A 21,673-nucleotide genomic window follows, 5' to 3' on the forward strand; every position below is an offset into this window, starting at 1 on the left:
CTATTCGTACAAAGATTTGTACTTCGTTGAGTGTTTAAGTTGGCAAAATTGGCACCAATTAGTAATCATTAGCTAGGTATGCTGGCACTCTCAACAACACACCCAGAGTTATCATTCATAACTGATGGTATTTGGATATGCTGAAATTAAACGCACATGATAGGCAGATTTAATGACCGTGATATGTAGCATAGTATGGGAGGGGTAGAATGAGTATACCAGTCCCCGTGTGAGTACACGTTATCAGAATGAATTAACAGACCTGTACGCATTTAAAGTACTCAATTCATTTTTATAGCACCTTTATACTGATATTCTTACACTCTCCATAAACAACACTCTATTTTCTTACCTCTTTGACTTTACGTGAACTTACTAAACTATAGAAACAGAACACGCTGGCAGATAATAAAACTCATGTAAAGGTTATTTCAATGAATTTTCATAATTTAGCTAAACTAGCCATTAGAATACACTTTGGAATAACTCTATCTTGAAAAATACTTCTTTCCACAGAAACAAGCTTATAATGATAGCTCATTTAGGACTGAAAGAAGGGAGATTTGAGTTTCCTGAATTTCCTCAGAAGAGGATTTCCTTGCTGTTTATTATTATGAGCTAGTTAATTCTCCCACCTCCTTATAAAATCTGGAGCAGGAAAAGTTTGGTAAGCAAAAAAAAGTATTATCCTAAATTTTGGGAAACATTTTTGTAGTGTAGCCTAAGGTGATAAATTTAAAACAAAACAACACAACACGCGCACAATTTTATTGTAACACTTTGTCTAATAGTATTCTTTAAAGTTATTGAAATGGTACTTTTTTGGGCCAAGAATAGCTAAATAATGAAGTGGCACTTTTGGTTTGTTTCATCCTTCCACCTTGCCCCAGGACAGTAAGATGATTGGCTTTTCCAGGTGAGACACTCATACCATTCACCCAAAAGGCATTTGTTGCTCAACGGTGAAACATGAGAGCTCAGGAATGAGATAAGTCCCCCATTCAACAGCTGCACACACTAATCCCTCTAGTTGGAAATCTATGACATTCCTGGAGCAACTTCACTTACAATCATTTTCCACCCATCTATATTTATCCCTTTTGCATTTTATGTATCTACTCACACAGTGTGATTTCCCCTTATCTCTCTTGCCTCTTCACAACTTTTTACTAGGATTACCACAGATTTTAGTTTTGTTTTTATTTTCTGTGTCTTTGCAAATCTGGCTATGAATCGGTATTGTGCCCTCCATACATCTTACACTTTGAAAAGTTCTACTGGAATTGCCCTCCCCTATTTTTCTAAGTATGAAAATTAGACATGCATCCTGCAGTACTGAGATTTAGTTCTGTGGATTTGCAAAAGAACCACAATAAAGAGGGTTTTTTTAAAGTACATAAACCTGAAACTGGAGGTTTCAAAAAGCTTTCTTTTTATCTCTTTATCATCTTTTATCTATCAAGATGGTATCATTGATGAACCACAGGTAGGCTGTGTATTTTGAGGATCCACTGACTAAACTGAGTTCTAATAATCAGGGCTAGAAATTAAACAAATGTCAATTATCTCTTCATAGGGAAAACCTGTCCCTAACTGCAAAGGACATATCTCACATTAACTAGTTGGCTCGGCCGATCAAGGAGAAAGTGTAGATAGCTCACAAGAAAGTCATCCTCTAGATTGACAGTGATTTCTGGAAGAATAAACAAGAAAACATGTTACCTCTGGGAAGCTTTAAGGGGTAGCTATTCTTTTAAATGGTTAACTTTTTCCCATCTGCATGTTATTTTTATAATTACAAAAATATGGTCACTGAAACCTACATGGCTGCAGAATTGTTTTCTGTGCCAATCCTTAAAACAGGTTGATCTTTTTTTTAGCTGAAACTAATCAGAACAGATTTCCTGGAGCATGAAACCCTAACTAGGTTTCCTACAAAAATGTACACTAAAGTCAGCTCCAAAGTATGACTCAACTCAATAGAGTATTTGCCTAAGCATTCCAGAATAGCTAGGGTAGGTAATGCACACAGTTTACTGATGTGAAAAAGAAAACATGAAAGGGATCTGCTTAGAGATCTGGGGTCTATATTTCATGGTTTACTGATAATGTGAATTATTATTCAAGTGAGATCCACAATATTTAAAGATCAGGTAAAAGTATATGAAGGAGAGTGAGAGAAAAGGGTTTTTAGCCTTCAAATATGTATCATGAATCACAGCCTAGATCTGTTTTCTGACTATTGGGATTCACTATTTTTTCAGTTGTTGTTATTCCTATATTTCTACCCCAACCCATCTGCAGAAGGGCTCAACTACTCTTAAACCCCACCACGTATCTTTTCCTGTCAATATCTGTCTCTAGTCTGACTTCATCAAACACACACACACACACACGCTTTTTCTTTCCTCCCTTATTTTTGTTTCTCTTCTTTTCATCCCCCAATACTCCCACTCCATTACTCTAGCAGAGACTGCAGCCTCACACTGGATCATTGACATACCTTACGTACATAATTTACACAGATTTTATTTACATGCTTCCTCTTAACAGTTTTGTGTAGCAAGGTTTCATGGCCCGGCCTCCAAAGTATGGCTGACTCTATATTCATTTTATAACTCAATGACCCTTATCTAACATTCTTTTAGTTCAGAAATATCCAATCTGCAAGTTTTTTTGTTTTTTGTTTTCCCTGTCTGTCAAGAGCATAACACCAGGGAAACACTGAGTTGAGAAAGGCAGGACTTGTTCAAATAGGACTGCCTTTGTTCATGTTTCTCAGAAGCTGAGAGGTTGGCGGCTAACTTTAACGCTGCCCTTTTTGTGTGAATTGGCTTGTGGCCTATAACCATTGCTATTTACTAGACCTTTGGAGTCAGGAAGTCTTTTGTCTCTATCTGAAATGACTCAAAGGGGCAAGACACTAATTCTACACTCAAATAAACCACACCTCCTAAGTGCATAGGAATTCAGCACACATTTTTATGGAACCCAACATCATCCACTCCAGAGTACTCAAAAGGGCCCACTGCAAATCCTAAGATCATTCTCTAATAAGGCTGAATTATAACAAAATTCCAAATCAATAAAAGGCTCCGTTCTCTCTACTGTCCAGGTATTTACTACCCATAACCTGAGCATGCCCTGACCTTCTAACCTCCAATTCTTTGCTCCTACGAACCTACAAGGCACCTGTTCTGCCCTTTGGAAGACCAGCTTGGCTTCCTCTGAGAGGAAATGCCCAGGTGAAATTAAACTCTCAGAATTTGTTGTTGGACTTTCTATCATAGTACTTTGATACCTGATGTGAGCTGGTCTGACAATGAGGTCTGCCACACCCTTGATTATCAGGCCTATTTGATTAGCGTAATCTGCCTGGCTGGGCCACAGCCCCCTTCTCTCACCTTCTATGTGTATTTTCTGTCAGAATTATTTACATTACTATCTTTTTCCTACACAGCTCTTCCTTGTTAGAGTTGCCAATCTGGTAAATTAATTTAAACCTATTCCTTAGATGATAACATACTTCTTGGGTTGCCTCTTTTACACACATTTACATTTACAGGGCCCTCTAATGCTGATAGCCAAACTAATTTCACGAAGCATGGCAGATCTAAAAATACAGAGATAAGTCCATCAGTACTCTTCAGAGATTCATCAAATACCTAGCCGCTTCCCACTGCCTATTTCAAGGTCAGATACATCTTTATATTATGCTGGGTGTTGCCCAAATTTCAGCTCCTCTGAAACTGGACTGATTTAGTGCCAAATGCTATATTCATTCTCCATTTTCATGTAATGTATATAATCTTCATCAGTACTTATTTTATGTGAACACATAGAGGATAGGCTATGGGTTGCACTTGGTTAGAGGGCAGAGGGTGGAGGAAACTGTGGGCGTGAGACTGGTCACTGCCAGTTAACAACAGGTGCGAATGCTGCTCTTTAAATTTAGCCATTGCACTTGGCATCTTGTCTGTCAGCAGTCAGTTGCGGCAACCACTACTGACTTGGAAGGGTCAAGGAAAGGATGACAGAAAGGGTCACATTTATTAAAAAGCAGGGAGAAACAGAGGTTTGTTGTTTTATTTAATAAAAACTAGCCTAAGGAATAAGAAGCAGCATGAGGCTTGGAAAGTGTAAAGACAGCTTAAAAGAGTGAAAAGAGGAAGGATATTATTCTAAGAGATATAATTATTAACAAATTGTTCTTAATTAGGCACTTTAACAGTCATTCTATCTCCCAAGACTTGGGAGCCAAATTATCTAAACTTTGTCTAGAGGCTCAGAAAATAATTACTATTAATTGAGAATTGGATAAGAGTAAGGGACAAGACCTGAACGAGTAAAATATATGTATTCATTCATTCAATCAGTCAATCAAGAAAAATATACTGAATGCCTATTATATGCCAAGCAATATATGCTAGGAGAAATTTTACAAAATTTACATTTTCTGCATCATGTTTTTCTTTTTCTATAATGCTCATTTATTCACCCTAATCTTGAAATGAGATCAGTTCTTCCCATAACATTTATATATCACACAGAATTACTGAAAGGTCCCTTGAGTTATCTCAGAGCATCAATATAACACACATTTAAAACATACTGCTAATGTAATAACTATCCCACCAGCAACATTATGTCTTATGTCCCTAAGAAGACATATGGAGAAATTGTAGTTTTTTGCTGTCAATGTGTAGTAGGGTTCAATTCTACTTAGTTTCTAACTGTTTCATTGCCTAGAGTATAAACAAAATTAAGTCTCAGTATTATAAGAAAGCATTGCATTCCTTTCTTCATGTCTTGCTTTGCTAAGATGTATATATTAGGTTGAAACAGGGCCCTTTGGCTTATCCAGCATCAGAGGGAGTAACTCATGTAATAGACCTGTTAAAATTTAAGCAAAGCTTATAGCATCTATATATGCTGCTACTTTAAGGCCCTGAAGCAATTAGACCTATTATCTATTCAATCAAAAACATGATTATTATCAAGAAGAGGAAAATTTCACAAATACCACAAGATTATAAACCCAGGATAACATGTGATAGGACCCTAACTCAGAATCCCAAGTTAATTGGGAAATGCCATTTTCATTAATTCCCATGATGTAGAACTCACTTAAGAGAATTTGGAGAAGATGGTAAAGATTTGATGGTTCTTTTAAAATGGCCTTTGCTGCTTTCTTATCAATTTTGTATTTTGGAAGGCGGAAAAATATAAATGTAGACAAATAACTGCCTGTTTGCCAACATGGGTCCTTCTCCCAGAAATGATGGTGAGAAATGAATGATACAGGAAATTAGTTTTCCATTTAACATGCTTCCATAATATGTGCTTAACAAATATTTGATTTGGGTAAATGAATGAATGAATGAATGAAAATATGTGTCTTAATCTAGAAGGCATTTTTAACATTTGCACAGGACTTTTTCAAGTAACTGATATTCATTTAGGTAGTGGCTATCAGTTGTTCAGTTTTCAGGAATGTTCTGGGTTCCTAAAAAATGTTTAAATTTACTGTAAGATTCTTATTTTATACCAATGACAATGTGTATGTAAAATTCCCAAACTGAGTTCTAATACTTCAGAAAGAAGCAAACCTACATTTCTGGCACAGTTCCTTGCACATAATTAATGCTCAATAAACATGTGTTCAAAGATTTGTGGAATGAATAAACAAATGAATAAAATATGTATTCCTATCTTCTCAATATATAGTATCTCCACTCCACTACTTCCACATTTGCTGAGGTACTACTATAAGGACAACATAGTAATTCAGTCTCTAGGGCAATTTAGTCAAAGGAAGCACATCTGAACTAGTGAGGCTGCCTGCGCATATTGACAGAGAGCATCCAACAAAGAACTTATGTCCAAAATATATAAAGAACTCTCACAAATCAATAATAAAAAGGCAGCAACTCAATAGAAAAATGGGCAAAAGACTTGAACAGATAATTCACAAAAGAGGAGACCCAGACATGTGAAGATGTAGGTCCTTACATTACCGGGATTGGAGGTACAGAAGCAAGAGTTTTAGTATTAAAATTGTACAACTCTCATATCCTGGTAGCTAGCAATGATCCTCCCGCATACAATGGGAGTAGTTCAGACTTTGAGACCTTTTGGGGAAACTATTTTGTGTACATGGGAGGATTTCAAAATTCAAATTTCAAAACTGGCCAAATTCCTAAAACAAAATTTTCTATTACAAACAGACACTGAAATATGGAAATAGAAAGCACCTTAAAAATAACCTATTCTCTGAATGGACCAAAAAAAAATTTTTTAAGGAGACCAGAGAGGTGAATGACTGGCCAATCAAGAATTAATTTAGTAGCAGAGATAGGATGCAACATATCATCACCAAGTACTGGGAACTTACTAGGTATCAGGAACTGCGCTGGGTCCTTTTGTTAGTATTAGCTGATTTAATCTTCTCATTAACATTATGACATAGGTATTAGTATTCCTCTTTTACAGATGAGGAAATTGAGGTTAAGTGATTTGTCCAAATTCAGTCCCCAGACCCAGGAATAAAGGACTATATTCTTAACCATTAATGTATTCTGTCTCTCTGGAAGCCAGCACTCTTGATTTGAAGTTCAGTATAATACCTTTAAAGCTACAATTCAGCATTGTTTCCCTCTTCTCCCCAGCCTCAAGCTAATCAGTTTGCAGTGGAAAAAAAAAAAAAAAAGGCAACACAGAAGGTTAGACCTGAAAAAAGTTTCTCTAATTCAGTCTCTCAGTCCACAGTGAAGTCACTGAAGTGTAAGCACACAGTTGACTTTCCTAAGGCCAAAGCTACTTAGTGGTGAAGGCAGAGCTATTATCCAAGTTTCCTAATTCTCAAGGCAGTTCTCTTTTTACTATACCACAAAATCTTCCCCTCCCACATTCTCGTCTTCCAGAAGTTGGTATTGGTGTAGGGTCCAGAGTTCTTTCTGACTCTTTAAATGGACTGGCCAATGTGCGACAGGCAGGGTTGTTCATTAAGTGTACACAGCTTCTACTTCCTGGTCCATGCTCAATGCCATCTCCAGTTTTATACATGGCCAGAGTGGACAGCTGCTATGTGCTGTGCTGAAAAGTCCCCTCTGTTTTCAAACTGCTTATCTACATTAGCTTCACCTTGATATTTCAAACCCTCACATTGTTTGCTCCTTTGGGTTGAAACACTGGAAACCTTTGTTAAAATGCCAATAGACAGTATAACTAAAGGAAGGTCTTCCTTAACTGGAATTCATTTATGCAACTAGCACTTGACTCTTAGAAGAGCACTGGTGGAGTGGGACTCTGGAAAATTAGGATTTTCACAGCAGGATCAAATGGTAGAGGATGACCTGAGAAGTGTGAGGTAGGTTATAGTGGGAACAGCAGTGACCGGTCATGGCCCCATGAAGTTACTGAGCACGTGCGGAAGGTGGGAAGGAACTGAAAGCCAGGAAGTGGTAAAGAAACAGGATGGAGAATAGAGCACTTTGTACAAATTAGTAAGAGTCCCCTTGCACATTTTGGAGAATGGAGCCCAGACTAGATTTCTACCTTCACTGGCCCTCTTGTACACTGGCCAACCATTTGTGACAGCCGTGTAAATCACATCCATTAAAATGTTGCTGAGGGGCTGCCCTGCCCGCCACCCCTCCTGTTGCTACTCTTTTCCCAAGACAGCTGTAGGAAAAAGAGAACATTCACAGGGCTGGTCGCAGCCCTCAACGAATTTACTGAGCCCCTACTCTCTGTAGTCACTGTCTTCACAAAAACCTCAGTGATTTAGATATTATTTTCCCAACTTTACAGATAAGAAAAATAATAGCCCAAAGGATTTAAGTAACTCCTCAAAGGCATATAACTAAGGAATCATTCAAAGAGGCTTAGTATTGAGCTGAATCAAAGTGAGGTCTGGCTGACTCATGCTTATCTTTGTCTCACTATAACATGCCCCTGCACAGAAAACTGCTTTCCTAGGGTTTGTGTAGTTGTACATTTTCAGTTACACCCACCCTGTTCTTTACTACATAGTATTGAGCTTCAGTGGTCTTATTTATCACAGGTAAGCACATAGGTTCCTCATCTGTAAGTGAGCAATCTGGCAGGCAGCATATGGAAGCAGACAATTTGGCAAGGTCATAAGAAGGTTAATTAAGTCTAGATTTTAAAGTCTTTTTTCTAATCTGGAAGAAATATTGTTAGTGATAATACTGAGTAATAGCTATTAGCAAGGTGTCGGGCTATGTTCTATATAAACATCACATGATACAATATCTTGTAATGAAACCTATAATGAAAAAGAATCTGAAGAAGAATATATATATATAAAACTGAATCACTTCACTGTACACCTGAAACAAACACAACATTGTAAATCAACTATACTTAATTTAAAAAAAAAAGATGAGGTCATATGGGGTAAGTGTTGGCCCTAAATCCAATGACTGCTGTCTTTATGAGAAGGAGGGAAGGACACACAGAGATACACATTCAGGGAGGAAGGCCAAGTGCAGAGATTGGAGTGATGCTTTACAAACCAAGGAACACCAAGAATTGCCGGAAGCTAACAGAAATTAGGAAGAGGCAAAATGGAATTCTTCCCCAGAAACTTCAGAGGGAGTATGGCCTTGCCAACACCATTTCAGACTTCTAAACTCTGGAATTATGAAAAAATTAATTTACGTTGTTTTCAGCCAAAAAACCCCAACACATTACACAATAATATCTTGTTTAATCCTCACAATATCTCTATGAGGAAAATGCTATACTGGCCCCCATTTTTCAAATGAGAAAAATGTGATATTGAAAAGTAACTTGCTAAAAGATCTCTTGGCTGGTAAGTAGTGAGCCCAAGTATGAATCTAGGCTATCTGACACCAGAGTCCACACACTTAGCTTTTTCCTCTCTACTACCTCCCCTGGTATGGAATAGTTCAGGACATGATCTCAGAGTAGATCCTATAGAAACTTAGATTATTTCCTCAAAAGTAATCACTCTGAGACCATAGGGAGTAGCATCATGATTAAAAAAATACAAATAAAAATGAGATTTGGTGTTTTTAAAATAATTTCTTTGCTACATTAATTTCTTTGGTATGTTTCAGTTTTACTAGGAAGTCAGCACCTTTTGGGCAAATGCATGTCTTTGACTTTTTTGGTTTCCTTCACTGACTCAATCATTATTGAATGACATTAAGCTTTTACTATGGAGGAGGCACCACAGTACCTAACATAGAACTAGGTGCATAAAGGAGAATATTCACATATTTATTTGGTTGAATGATTGGTTACAGAAGACAGAGGCTTTGCTTGAAGTCCTCTAGATGCAGTCCCATAGAAATTAATCATTATTGGTTTTAAAGCATAAATACAAAACAGAAATAGACTCACAGACATAGAATATAAACTTGTGGTTGCCAAGGGGGTGGGGGAGTGGGAAGAGATAGACTGGGATTTCAAAATTGTAGAATAGATAAACAAGATTATACTGTATAGCACAGGGAAATATATACAAGATCTTATGGTAGCTCACAGAGAAAAAAATGTGACAATGAATATATACATATTCATGTATAACTGAAAAATTGTGCTCTACACTGGAATTTGACACAACATTATAAAATGATTATAAATCAATAAAAAATGTTAAAAAAATCATTATTGGTTTTGATAATTTCATGACCAAATCACTAAGACAATATTCCACTGGGTGGAGGCTGAGTTGGAATCTGTTTTTGGTGTTACAACTTGTGAATTGGTGGTAGCAGATGCTCAGTGAAAATAATACTTGCTTGCTTTTTCTCTAAAAATTTAAAGGCTCTCTAATATCTCATATAGGCTGCAGTAATATCAAAAGTTTGTAGCTCAGTTTATCCACTAGTGTCTTCTATCTTGATTTAGAAACTATAGGAAATCCTTTATTTATAGCATGTCAACTCACAGTTCTCACTTCAGGACTCTGCCTGCAACCATCAAGTTCAACTTATGGTACCCTTGGTGAACTCAAAACAAATAGGCATCTGGTGCCCAGATACTTTTGAGGAAATGCATTTCTACCTTATTGCAACAAAAAAACCCCACAATCTGATGTCTAATGTCTACACAGCAAGAAAAATAGGGAGGCAAAACAAATATTCTTGCATCTATTTCTCAAAAAGCCATCAAGTAGCCTAAAATTTAGCTAGAAATTGACTTAAAGGTAAAAATTTAAACATTGCCGTAGCCCTTCTATAACATAGTGGAAAGAATATTAGAAGTGATATTGGAGACCTACATTCTAAACCCAGATCTAACTACTATGCAATCCGTATGACCAGGGGCAAAACAACATCTGCTTCCTCATCTGTAGAACAATATTCTCTCTGGGTTGTTGCAAAGGTTAAAAATAATAATGATGTACATAAAGCTACATGGAACCCTAAAAAAGTCAGTTTAATTAAAACCAGAAATATTATGTTAAAGATGTTTCTTTTTTCTTCTTTTTTTAAACAGGAAAAAAAACAAAACAGAAGTTTAATAGATGTAGATGGCCTGTATACCTGGGAGATACCCAGGGAAACTAAGTAAACCCAAAGATGTTTCTTCATCTGCTAATTTGTTGTAAAAAACTAGGAAAAGAATTATGAAGATAATAAAACCTTTGTTCATTGGCTCCTACCTTTCTGGAGTTCTGATTCATATGAAGAGTTTCACCACTGAGGATGTCTATATGAGCTTTATATTCTTTCCAGCAGGTCAAAGTGCCCATGCCCTTGAAAACACAAGAGAAGAGTACCAAGTGTCAGCTTATACAATGAAAACTCACCTCACTGTATTGTATCTCTTAGAAACTTTTTTATTGGTGAAAAGTTTCTTTTTTAAAAATTGAGATATAGTTGATTTACAATATTAGTTTCAGATATACAACAAAGTGATTCAACAATTTTATAAATGATATTCCATTTAAAGTTATTATAAAATACTGGCTATATTCTCTATGCTGTACAATATATCCTTGTAGCTTATTTATTTTATCCAAAGTAGTTTGTACCTTTTAGTCCCTTACCTCCCCCTCCCCCTCTTCCCCTACCGCGTCCCCCTCTTTCTCCCCACTGGTAACCACTCATTTGTTCTCTATTTCTGTGAGTCTGTTTATGTTTTGTTATAGTCATTCATTTGTTTTATTTTTTAGATTGTAGATATAAAGATAACATACAGTATTTATCTTTCTCTGACATTTCACTAAACATAATACCCTCTAGGTCCCTCCATGTTGTAAATGACAAAATTTCATCCTTTTTTATGACTAATATTACATTATATATATTATATATATATTATACATATACCACATTTTCTTTATCCATCCATCTGTTGTTGGACACTTAGACTGCTGTCACATCTTGGCCATTGTAAATAATTCTGCTATGAACATAGGGGTACATGTATCTTTTGGAATTAGTGTTTTCATTTTCTGCAGATATACCCAAGAGTGGAACTTCTGGATCACTGTAGTTCTATTTTTAGTTTTTGGAGGAATCTCCATACTGTTTTCCACATTGGTTGCCACCAACAGTGAACAAGAATTCCCTTTTCTCCACATTCTCGCCAACATTTGTTATTTGTGGTATTTTCGATGATAGCCAATTTGACACACGTCCGGTGATAACTCACTTACAGTTTGATCTGCATTTCTCTGATGATTAGCAATGTTGAGCACCTTTTCATGTGTCTATTGGCCAGCTGTATGTCTTCTTTCAAAAAATGTCTGTTTAAGTCTTCTGCCCATTTTTTAATTGGGTTGTTGGGTTTTTTTATATTGAGTTGTATGAGCTGTTTATATTTTTAGGATATTAACCCCTTATTGGCCATATCATTTACAAATATTTTACCCCATTATATATATGTTGTCTTTTCATTTTGTTGACGCTTTCATTCTCTGTGGAAAGCTTTTAAGTTTAACTAGGTCCCATTTGTTTGTTTTGCCTTAGGAGACAGATCCAAAAAAATGTTGCTATGATTTATGTCAGAGAGTGTTCTGCCTATGTTTTCTTCTAGGAGTGTCACGGTTTCCTGTTTCATATTTCGGTCTTTAATTGATTTTGAGTTTATTATTACATATCGTGTGAGAAAATGTTCCAATTTCATTCTTTTACATATAGCTGTCCAGCTTTCCCAGCACCACTTATTGAAGAGACTGTTTTCTCCCCATTGTATATTCTTGGCTGCTTTGCCATTGATTATTTGACCACAAGTGCATGAGTTAATTTCTGGGCTATCTATTCTGTTCCTTTCATCTATGTGTCTGTTTCTGTGCCAGTACCATACTGGGTTGATTAATGTAGGTTTGTAGTATAGTCTGAAATTAGGAAGCATGATACCTCAAGCTCTGTTCTTCTTTCTCAAGATTGCTTTGGTTATTCAGGGTCTGGTGAAAAGTTTCTTGATTTCTGATTTATGACTGGTCTCAGTCATCTGAACCTACCAAGCTAAGCAACAGATATCTTAAACATAGGACAAAAGATGACTTTCCTCCTTCTTTTCTATTTTTAAACTCTCCTACCCGGCCTATTCTCAGAAGTTGGAATGGACCACATTACCCCTCATACTGACACAATGGACTAGCCAATCCATTGAAAACTTGAGCTCTCTAGCTTGCTGATTCACATGGTTTTTTAAGCAAAGAGGTAATTATTTTTAACTTGTAATGTGTTTTTTTCTGACTCCTAATGAGATTCAGTCAACCAAGATCCTTTTTACACCACACAAGTAAACACTTAAATAACAGAAGAAATGACAATGTCCAAAAGGAATCCCAATTTGAGATGGTTTTCCCTTAGGTAAGTCAAAATATGAATTATTCTGTCCATCTATAATGAAAAGTTAACTGAACTGACACTGGCTAGTCTCTAATAGCATTAGGCTGTCACTTTTTGATGAAGTCCAGTAATTTAGCCCTGCAGTTTAATGGCAGGATCAATGGGCAGGGAGTTAAGAGGACTTGGACTGTATTTTCATTTCTAGCTCTGGCTCATTACCATTACTTTGCCCTGACCATCTTCTATTATTACTTGGAACCTCAATTATATTAGCAGTGCAGAGCAATATGGAAAAACTACTCTGTAAGCTAACAACTAAGAGGATGCAGCAGTCCCATTTCTGCAAATGATGTACCATTGTGGTCTCAGGCAAGAAATAGTCTGTCTTGGTGCCTCAGTTTCTTTATCTATAAAAACATAATAAATTATTTGCTCCTCTTTCCCTCCAGTTTCTTCATAGAAATACAGTGATGGAAACTATCAATTATACAAAAGATTTTTGACCTTTCTAGGCTGTTGCTACATGAAGACAAGTGTCCTTTTTATTATTTCTACTGGTATTTTTAGGTACTTGGTGCTTCCTGAGTTTCAGCCATATCAATTTTACCTGGGAAAGATTACTACTTATAATGCCATTCTTGCAGAATGTTTGCAGAAATAAAATAGGCTATGGAGAATATGTTTACCCCCAAAAAACCCAAAATTACTTCACAAAATTTTTTATTATTGGCAGTTAACAATTCTGATTCACATTATCACCCCCAACCATCTTAACTTACGAGAGACCGCTTGTTAATTCAGAGTTGTCTATAGCCATTTTGTCTCACTAGCAAATACCAGCTAACAAATGAGGATACTATTCAGTTGATCCTGGTTATTCTAGGATTTTTGTAAAATGCCTGAGAAAAGTGTGTAGGTAGTGAGGGATCTTAAAATCTAAGAATAGTTGACAGATAGCTTCTAATCTATTTAGTTTTGTGTGTGTCAAACCTAAGAATTTTATAGGGATATTCACCTATCTCATGTAAATAATAGGAGGGTTGATAGATAACAAGTAATATCCTATCTAATTACTAAAAGAAGTATTATTCTTACAAAACACATTTTAATTTTTAAAGATTGTGATGATAATGTATTTTGTTATATAATCTCTTTGTCACCTAAGAGTGCTATCAGATCCAAAACTCAGACAAAGAAAAAAATTCTCAGACTGAGACATGAAATCATATTAATTCAAAGACAGGTCTGAAACCAAGAAGATAAATCTCTCTCTTCCTTTATAAAAGGAAGAGAGAAACATACGTACCACAAATCCCAGCCAAGGAAAACCCAAGATGTAGAGTTGGCTTAAAACTGACAGAGAACCTTGCAGGCAGGTCAGAACTGTAGATGCCTGGTAACAAGGGGGATTAATCATTAGAAAACTGGAAACCAAAGGTAGGAGATCTAGTTACTTTCATTACAAAAAATACACATAGGAAACCTATTACACTCCTTGAGCATAGATCTTCATTCAGTCAATCAATAAATTTGTATTAAGCACCTGTATATGCCAGACACTACTCTAGACACTGGGAGCTCAGCAGTGAGCAGAACAAAGTTCACTGACCTTGTGCAGCTTATATTTTAGTTAAGGGGGGAGCAGACAATAAACAAATAAATAAGTGAAACAGATGGTATGTCAATAGAAATAAGTCTATGGAGAAAATTTAAGTGGGGAATGCTGGGGGTGGGAAGTGGGGTTGCAGTTTTAAACAGGGTGGTAGAGAAGTCCTCACTGAGAAGACGGCTTATAAGCAAAGACTTGCAGAAGACAAGGGGGAAGAAAAGTCATGCAGCTGTCTAAGGAAGAGTGTTCCAGGCAGAGAACACAGCAAATGCACACATCTTGAGGCAGCATCCTGCCCAGCACATTTGAGGAAAAGTAAGGAGGCTATCATAGTTGGAGCAGAGCGACAAAGGGGAAGAATAGTAAATGATGTCAGAGATATAAGGAGAGAGACACCAATTAAGTTGAGCCCTGAAGATCATCATGAAGACTCTGGCTTTTACTCTGAGTAGGACGAGAAGTTAGAGGGGAGTACTGAGCAGAACAAAAGCACAACGTGACTTAACAGTCTAAAAGGATCAGTCTGACTATTGTTCACAAAGGGGCAAGATGGAAGCAAGACCATTTAGGATACTATTCCAGTAACCCAGGTAAGAAAGGATAGTAGCTCAGAGAGGCTTGTGTGATAGAGGAGTGAGAAGTTACATTATTCTGGTTATATTCTGAATGTACAGGGATCAGAATTTGCTAAAGGACTTGAAATAAGATCAGAAGAGAAAGAGGAGTCAAAGATGACATCAAGATTTTTGGTCTGAAAAACTTGAAAATAGAGTTGCTGTTTATTGACACAGGAAAGATTGTGGGAGGAGTCTTTTAACCTTCTTTGGATCCTCATAGTCTAACACAATGGCAACTACATGGGAATGTTCAGTGTATACCAATAATCTAATTTGAATCTAGTTTCCATGTATTTGAGATCAGAGTTGGTCTAAATAAAAGACAGACTCATTTGAGTTACTACACGAGGGCTCGGTCTAGAGTCTAGAGCAAAGTTAAAACCAGTGGTATGCTACATCTAAGTTGTACTAGCTAGTAAGAGCCAACTGCTAAATTTTCAGGATATTATTGCAAGCCAGGTTTTAAACACAGTTATATATTTTTTAAATTGTTGACTTATAGTTGATTTATAATATTGTGTTAGTTCCTGGTGTACAGCAAAGTGATTCAGTTATACATATACAGATATATATAATCTATAGATATAGATATAGATATATAGATATATTCTTTTCCATTATAGTTTATTACAAGATATTTAATATAGTTCCCTGTGCTATACAGTAGGAACTTGTTGTTTATCTGTTTTATATATAGTAGTGTGTATTTGCTAATCCCAAACTTCTAATTTATCCCTCACCCCTACTTTCCTCTTTGGTAACCATAAGTTTGTTTTCTATGTCTGTGATTCTGTTTCTGTTGTGTAAATAAGTTCATTTGTGTCATTTTTTTCAAGATTTCGCTTATAAGTGAATTCCACACAGGGGAAGAAAAAGGCCTTAATTACTGACCAAACTCAGAATAGCTAAAAGAGATTAGCATCTATATTCAATCACAGCCTCAATAGAATTAAACCTGGGACAAATTAGAAACTGTTAACAGGGAAGATTAACAGCTTTGGATTGCCTATTTGTATATCTGATATTGTAAGGGATAAGGAGAAAATGGGGACTAGTCAATGCCATAAGCAGTGATTGCATATTTGTGAGAACTTCCTGTATCTAGGATCTTATATTATATTGTTAGGCCTTATAAAAAAGAAACATCGAAGGTATTAAAGACACTATTCCTTTGAGACAGCTAGAAAAATAATACAGTTTAATTTTACTGTATACATATGGACAACAATGAAAAAGCACAGAATTTAGTGATTCATTTTTTAAAAGCAGGAATAAAAATATGTATATTAACTATAAATGTGGCAGTTAAAACAACAAAAACTTTAAAAAGACAAGGGGAACTATTAAAAAATACATGTTTGATCCCCAATTTCCCCAAATCTTTCCACTTCACTGATTCTAAATGTTTACAAAACTGGTTCCCCCCCCACTTCCTTAAATATATTAATTCTCCATTTCCCATTCTCCCCTACTGGCTCTTTATTCAAAGCTTTAATCTTATTTATTTAAAATGTCTTTATAAATTGTTTTCCATAGCTCAGGGAAACTTCAAATTTAACAGAATCACTTGGTTTGCATTAGTCTTATTTCCCCAGACATATTTATGGATATGAGGATGTGGAATTACTGGGTCAAAGGACAGGAACATTTTAATGGTTTATGGGTTTATCAACACTTCAGTGATGTATGAAAGTACCTGTTCATTTTACCTTTGTTTATTTGTTATGATTGCTTCAATATTTACTAAGTTCCTAAGTGAAAACGGATACTTTGTTATTGTTTTACTTTACATTTCTTTGATTACTAGTGAAGTTGAGTATTTTTTTCTACATGTTTGTTCACTAATATTGTCATTTGTTACCCATTTCTTTGAGGTCTAGTGTACTTTTATCAATTTATATGAGCTCTTTACATAAAAAGTTAATAGCCTTTACATTTAATAGTTTTTACAGGTTTTTCCATTCTGTTGTTGCCTACTCATTTCAGTTACTTAAAACAAATCAGTTCATATTTTCGTTTGATTTTTTAAAAAATTGCTAACTATAAAAATAATTACCTTCCAGAGGCTTATTATACATTCCATTCCATTTTCTTCTGATTATTCCATTGTTTAATATTTTATACCTACTCTTTAATTCATCTGTAATTTATTTTGATATATAGTATAAGAGAATGATCTAAATAATTTTTTTCTAAATTGGTAATCATTCCAAAATGGTCCTTCCTTTCTGGATTGATTTATGAAATCCCCTGTATCACACAGTAAGTTCCAATATGTAATGGGACTATTTCTGTAGTAGGCTTTTTTTTTTAATCTTGTACTTCCCTGTTTTAATATATTAGTTTGGGTATATTATTCTATTCAATTGATTTAGTCCTTTTTCATAATTAAAAAATGTTTTTCTCTTCTATTATTTGCATTATTATTCTCCCAGATCGAGTTTTAGAATCATTGTACCTATTACAAAGACTTGGATAGAAAAAATAGTCCTTTTTTTTTTAATAGAACAGTAGTTATTTCTGCAACATTACTAATTATATTAACAATTATTAATTAGATTAACCACAAGGAAAGATATATATAAAGTTAACTAATGCTATTGAATTGTACAGTATTGTCTGACACACTTCAATGTCTCAGAAGTTTGACAGAAAAAGATTTTTTAAGACTAAAAGAGACAAAAACGTCTACGCAAAGTTTTCCCTGGGAAGCTATTTTATGATTTGGAAGAAATATTTCTCTTTGAAGCAAATAAATACAAAGAATATGAAACTCAAAGTGATTGAAAATATAAATTTACATGCTTTTGAGTACATTATATATCTTGCAATAAACCTTTCACTGTGAACAATTTAACAGTAGAGCTACGTGTACTCATTGTCCTAATTCAAGTTATTTTCAACATACAGTAATTTGCCTAAGTATCATTTGAGCCTCCTAGAAGTTAACAAAAGAAAGATTTTCTCTCTCAATTTTATTTCTTTCTTAAACATAATAAAATTCTTAGATACCAAATAGAAATTGAGAAAAGTTGAGAGACTCTGTAAGACTCTAATTATGATACATATTTCTTGGTACTTAAAAAAGTGAAAATTGTACTCCCATGTACCATGAGTCTCATATGTGAAATTTAAAATAGACACATAGAAACAGAAAGTAGGGTGGTGGTTGCTAGGGATTGGGGGAGGGGAGGAAATGGAGAGATGTTGGTCAAGGGATACAAAGTTCTAGTTATGCAAGATTTAATGTATGACAATGTAACTATAGTTAACAATATTATATTGTATATTTGAAATTTACTGAGTGTAGGTCTTTATTGTCATCACAAACACACACACAAAGGTAATTAATTGAAGTGATGGATATGTTAATTATCTTGATTGTAGTGATTATTTCATAACGTATATGTATATTAAAACATCAAGTTGTATACTTTAAATATATATAATTTTTACATTGTCAATTATATGTCCATAAAGCTGGGAGGAAAAGTGAAAATTAAATTCCATTGTCCTAACATGAATGACTTAGTCAGCTTTCATGCTTTTAGATGAGTCTCTACAGGGCTCCACTATGTCATAAGTATAGATAAGTATAACTTATCTATAGATAAGTATAACTCAGATAAAAGGTAATAGAAATATTCAATTTGAAGTATTTTCCTAGGAGTCTATGGTAATGCTTTAGAATCTAAGCCACAGTTTTTCCTAACAGTGTCTAAGTTTATTAAGTGACAAAGGCATTAGTTCTCCAAAAATAACCAGGAAACTGGACTTGCCCAACAGTAACAAGGCCACTCTTTGTAAAAGGAAAGAATCAGGCGTGAGTGGGAACTCGCGAAGAGCAGCTTTGTGTACCCTACGTTTCTTTTTCAAAATGATTCTATCAAAGGTATTTCATTATAATATTGGTTTCTGTCATAATTGGCTCCCATTTCAAAAGAAGCCAGCCACATTGGAAAAGAATGTCAAGAGTGTCCAAGAGTTATTAATTTATATGTTTCCTTTTGTCACTTTAAAAGTCTTTGAGATATGATTTCATTTTCTCACCTTGCTTTCATAAGCTCTTACTTATGAAACATGTTATCTTTTGCTTTTGATTTGTCAAGTTTCTTTACACTGAATATTTATATATTTTCTAGATCTCTGTAATTACTTGATTTCCAGTTCCTAAGCCTTACTTTGTTATCTTAAAGCATAAATGCTGTGGAATTGGGTTTACTCATGCTGTTGAATAACCACACCCTTATAATTAGAGATTTGGTAGTCATCAGAGAGTGGTACAGTCAGCACCAAAATATTATGCCACAGGCATTATGTAAACACTGTTTTTGAATGAATCTGGAAACTAGCCAAGAGATGCACTGAACACTAAGGATATGATGCCTATTCTTCATTTCTATGAAACTGGTAAGCTTAAAATTTGGTAAGAAAGATCCCATGGTTACAAAAGCACTACTTTATATGCTTTTTACAGCTCAAATAGCCTGCTTCCACCTCACCCACCCCAACCAATAACCTGCAACTATTTGAATTATGCTGGGAAATTTTTAGAATAAGGGGAAGTGATGAGGAATCAGTCAATGTAAGATTTAGTACTTTTTCAGAAAACAACCAAAAACTTTTAAGAGTTATCTGCAACAACAAAGGTGGATAACTAAATTACAATTAGTTTGCACAATGGAATATTATATAGTCTTTAAAAATAAAGATGTAAATTTGTATTTACTGACATGGAGAGATATTTAAGATACATAAATTGATGAAAGGAACTTTTAAAAAACATGATCATACTTTGGTTTAAAATTTTTAAAATGTAATTTTATATATGCTTGCAAATAATATAAAAAAGATAGTTTGTGGATGTTGATCTCAATATAACTTTACTTCTCTTCATATTTTTTACATTTTCTGAATTTTTTTACAATGAGCATTTATTACTTTCATAATCAGAAAAAACAAGAGGAATATTTCTGTTTAAAAAATAGTGTGAGTTTTTGGTGATGAGAAAACAAGTTCTCTCACTCTCTTCATCTTTCAATACTGCTTGCCTCTAACTGGCTTATTACTACATACAGGTTCACTACTGTTCTAGATTCTAGTCCCAAAGTGGGAAAGGTGGTTCTAGTCCCAAAGTGGGAAAGATGACTGTCATTGGCTCCAGACTCCAAAAATGTATCCACAATTATTTCCAGCAGATCTTCCTTATTAGCTCCAGCAGAAAATCATAGGACAGTCTGAGTGTCTTGTCTTGGAATAGGAACCAAAATGTGGAGGGTAGTGAGTGGGAGCGAATAAGGGATGTAATCATTTTCTGATGGGACAGGTCTTGGTCACTGTACACCCACTATGGCCAGTGAATAGAAGGAGTCTACAATGAGTTGGTTCCCAATGGGAAAAGGGGTTTTACCATCTGAAGGAAGGAGAAGGAAGTGATGTGGGAGGGACTAAAATAATAGATATCCATTACAACATTCATTCTAGACTCTCATAATAATAATAACAATAATGAAGTTCTTAAAGGAGTTCCCACAGAGTTATTCAGTACTTGGGAAATGGAAATCGCCATTTAACACCTTAAATACAATACTTATTCATTCAATAAATCCTCAACAAGTATCTACTATGTGCATAGTAGTCTATATCTTACTGGGATGAGCAGTAAACAAAAAAACAAACAAAATGTCCCTGACCTCATGGATCTTACATTTGCAGACATCATTAACAACTCTAAAAAATGAATCTGAAATTGGCCTCTGGCTGGAAATTTTATTGCAGTATTTGAGATAAAGAAAATGTAAGTTGACTTTCATGTAATTATTTTTTTTCACTTGTCTGTGAACACCATAGTAAGATCCTATTCTTAAAAGAAACCAAGCTGAGATGAGTCATGATATTTACAAGCAAGACAGAACAGTACTGGCTTATATGCATCAGTTCTAACAGAATATTATATTATCTAGACACCCCCCAATACGTTCTATAACATCCTTAAGATTTAACTTTTGTGTTACCTAACCTGCCCTTACAGTGACACTGGGCAAACCAATCTTGTGGTGCATATTTAATTTCAGGTAAAAAAATCTTTTTACAGTTGACTACCGTAGCAGTGAGCAAATTCCCTTTTGCTAGTCAACAGGTTGTTACGTAGACCAGAACAAGAATGTCTTGTTCTGTTGTGTGTCTTGTTAGTGTTTATCTGTTACAGACTGAATGTTTCTGCAACCCATCCTTACCAAATTTATATGCTGAAACCTGATCTCCAATGTGACGGTATTTGGAGGTGGGGACTTTGGGAGGTGATTAGGTCATGAGAGCGGATTAGTGTCTTTATAAAAGAAACTGCAGAGAGCTCCCTTGCCCCTTCTGCCATGTGAGGACACAGCAAGAAAGATGGCCGTTGATGAACCAGGAAGTGGCCCTCACCAGACGCCTATTCTGCTGGTGCCTTGATCTTGGACTTCCTAGCCACCAAAACTGTGAGAAATAAGGTTTTGTTGTTTAAGCCACCCTGTCTATGGTATTCCACTACAGCAGACCAAACAAACTAAGACATTATTTTTGGAATAGCAAACACCTAACACTGAATTTTAAAAGCGTTGGAAGAAAAAACAAAAGCAAGTATGGCAAATACATCTTTTTTCCTC

At 35.3% G+C, this 21,673-nt stretch overlaps 1 protein-coding gene across 5 annotated transcripts in view; it reads right to left on the reverse strand.

Moving 5' to 3' along the window:
• The window catches only part of MCU (mitochondrial calcium uniporter), a 201,537-nt gene that overhangs the window by 151,558 nt on the left and 28,306 nt on the right, over positions 1–21,673 (reverse strand). For 3 of the 5 annotated variants that reach the window (XM_072971342.1, XM_072971339.1, XM_072971343.1), the window contains one exon: positions 10,661–10,753. In XM_072971342.1, the coding sequence (XP_072827443.1) occupies positions 10,661–10,750 (90 nt within the window). In that variant the 5' untranslated portion in view covers positions 10,751–10,753. Of the gene's footprint in view, positions 1–10,660; positions 10,754–14,106; positions 14,194–21,673 lie in introns of those variants that run through there. The other 2 variants (XM_072971341.1, XM_072971340.1) reach the window with 1 other exon arrangement.

This window comes from Vicugna pacos, chromosome 11 (genome assembly GCF_048564905.1).
Source record: "Vicugna pacos chromosome 11, VicPac4, whole genome shotgun sequence".
NCBI classification, from domain to species: Eukaryota; Metazoa; Chordata; class Mammalia; order Artiodactyla; family Camelidae; genus Vicugna; species Vicugna pacos.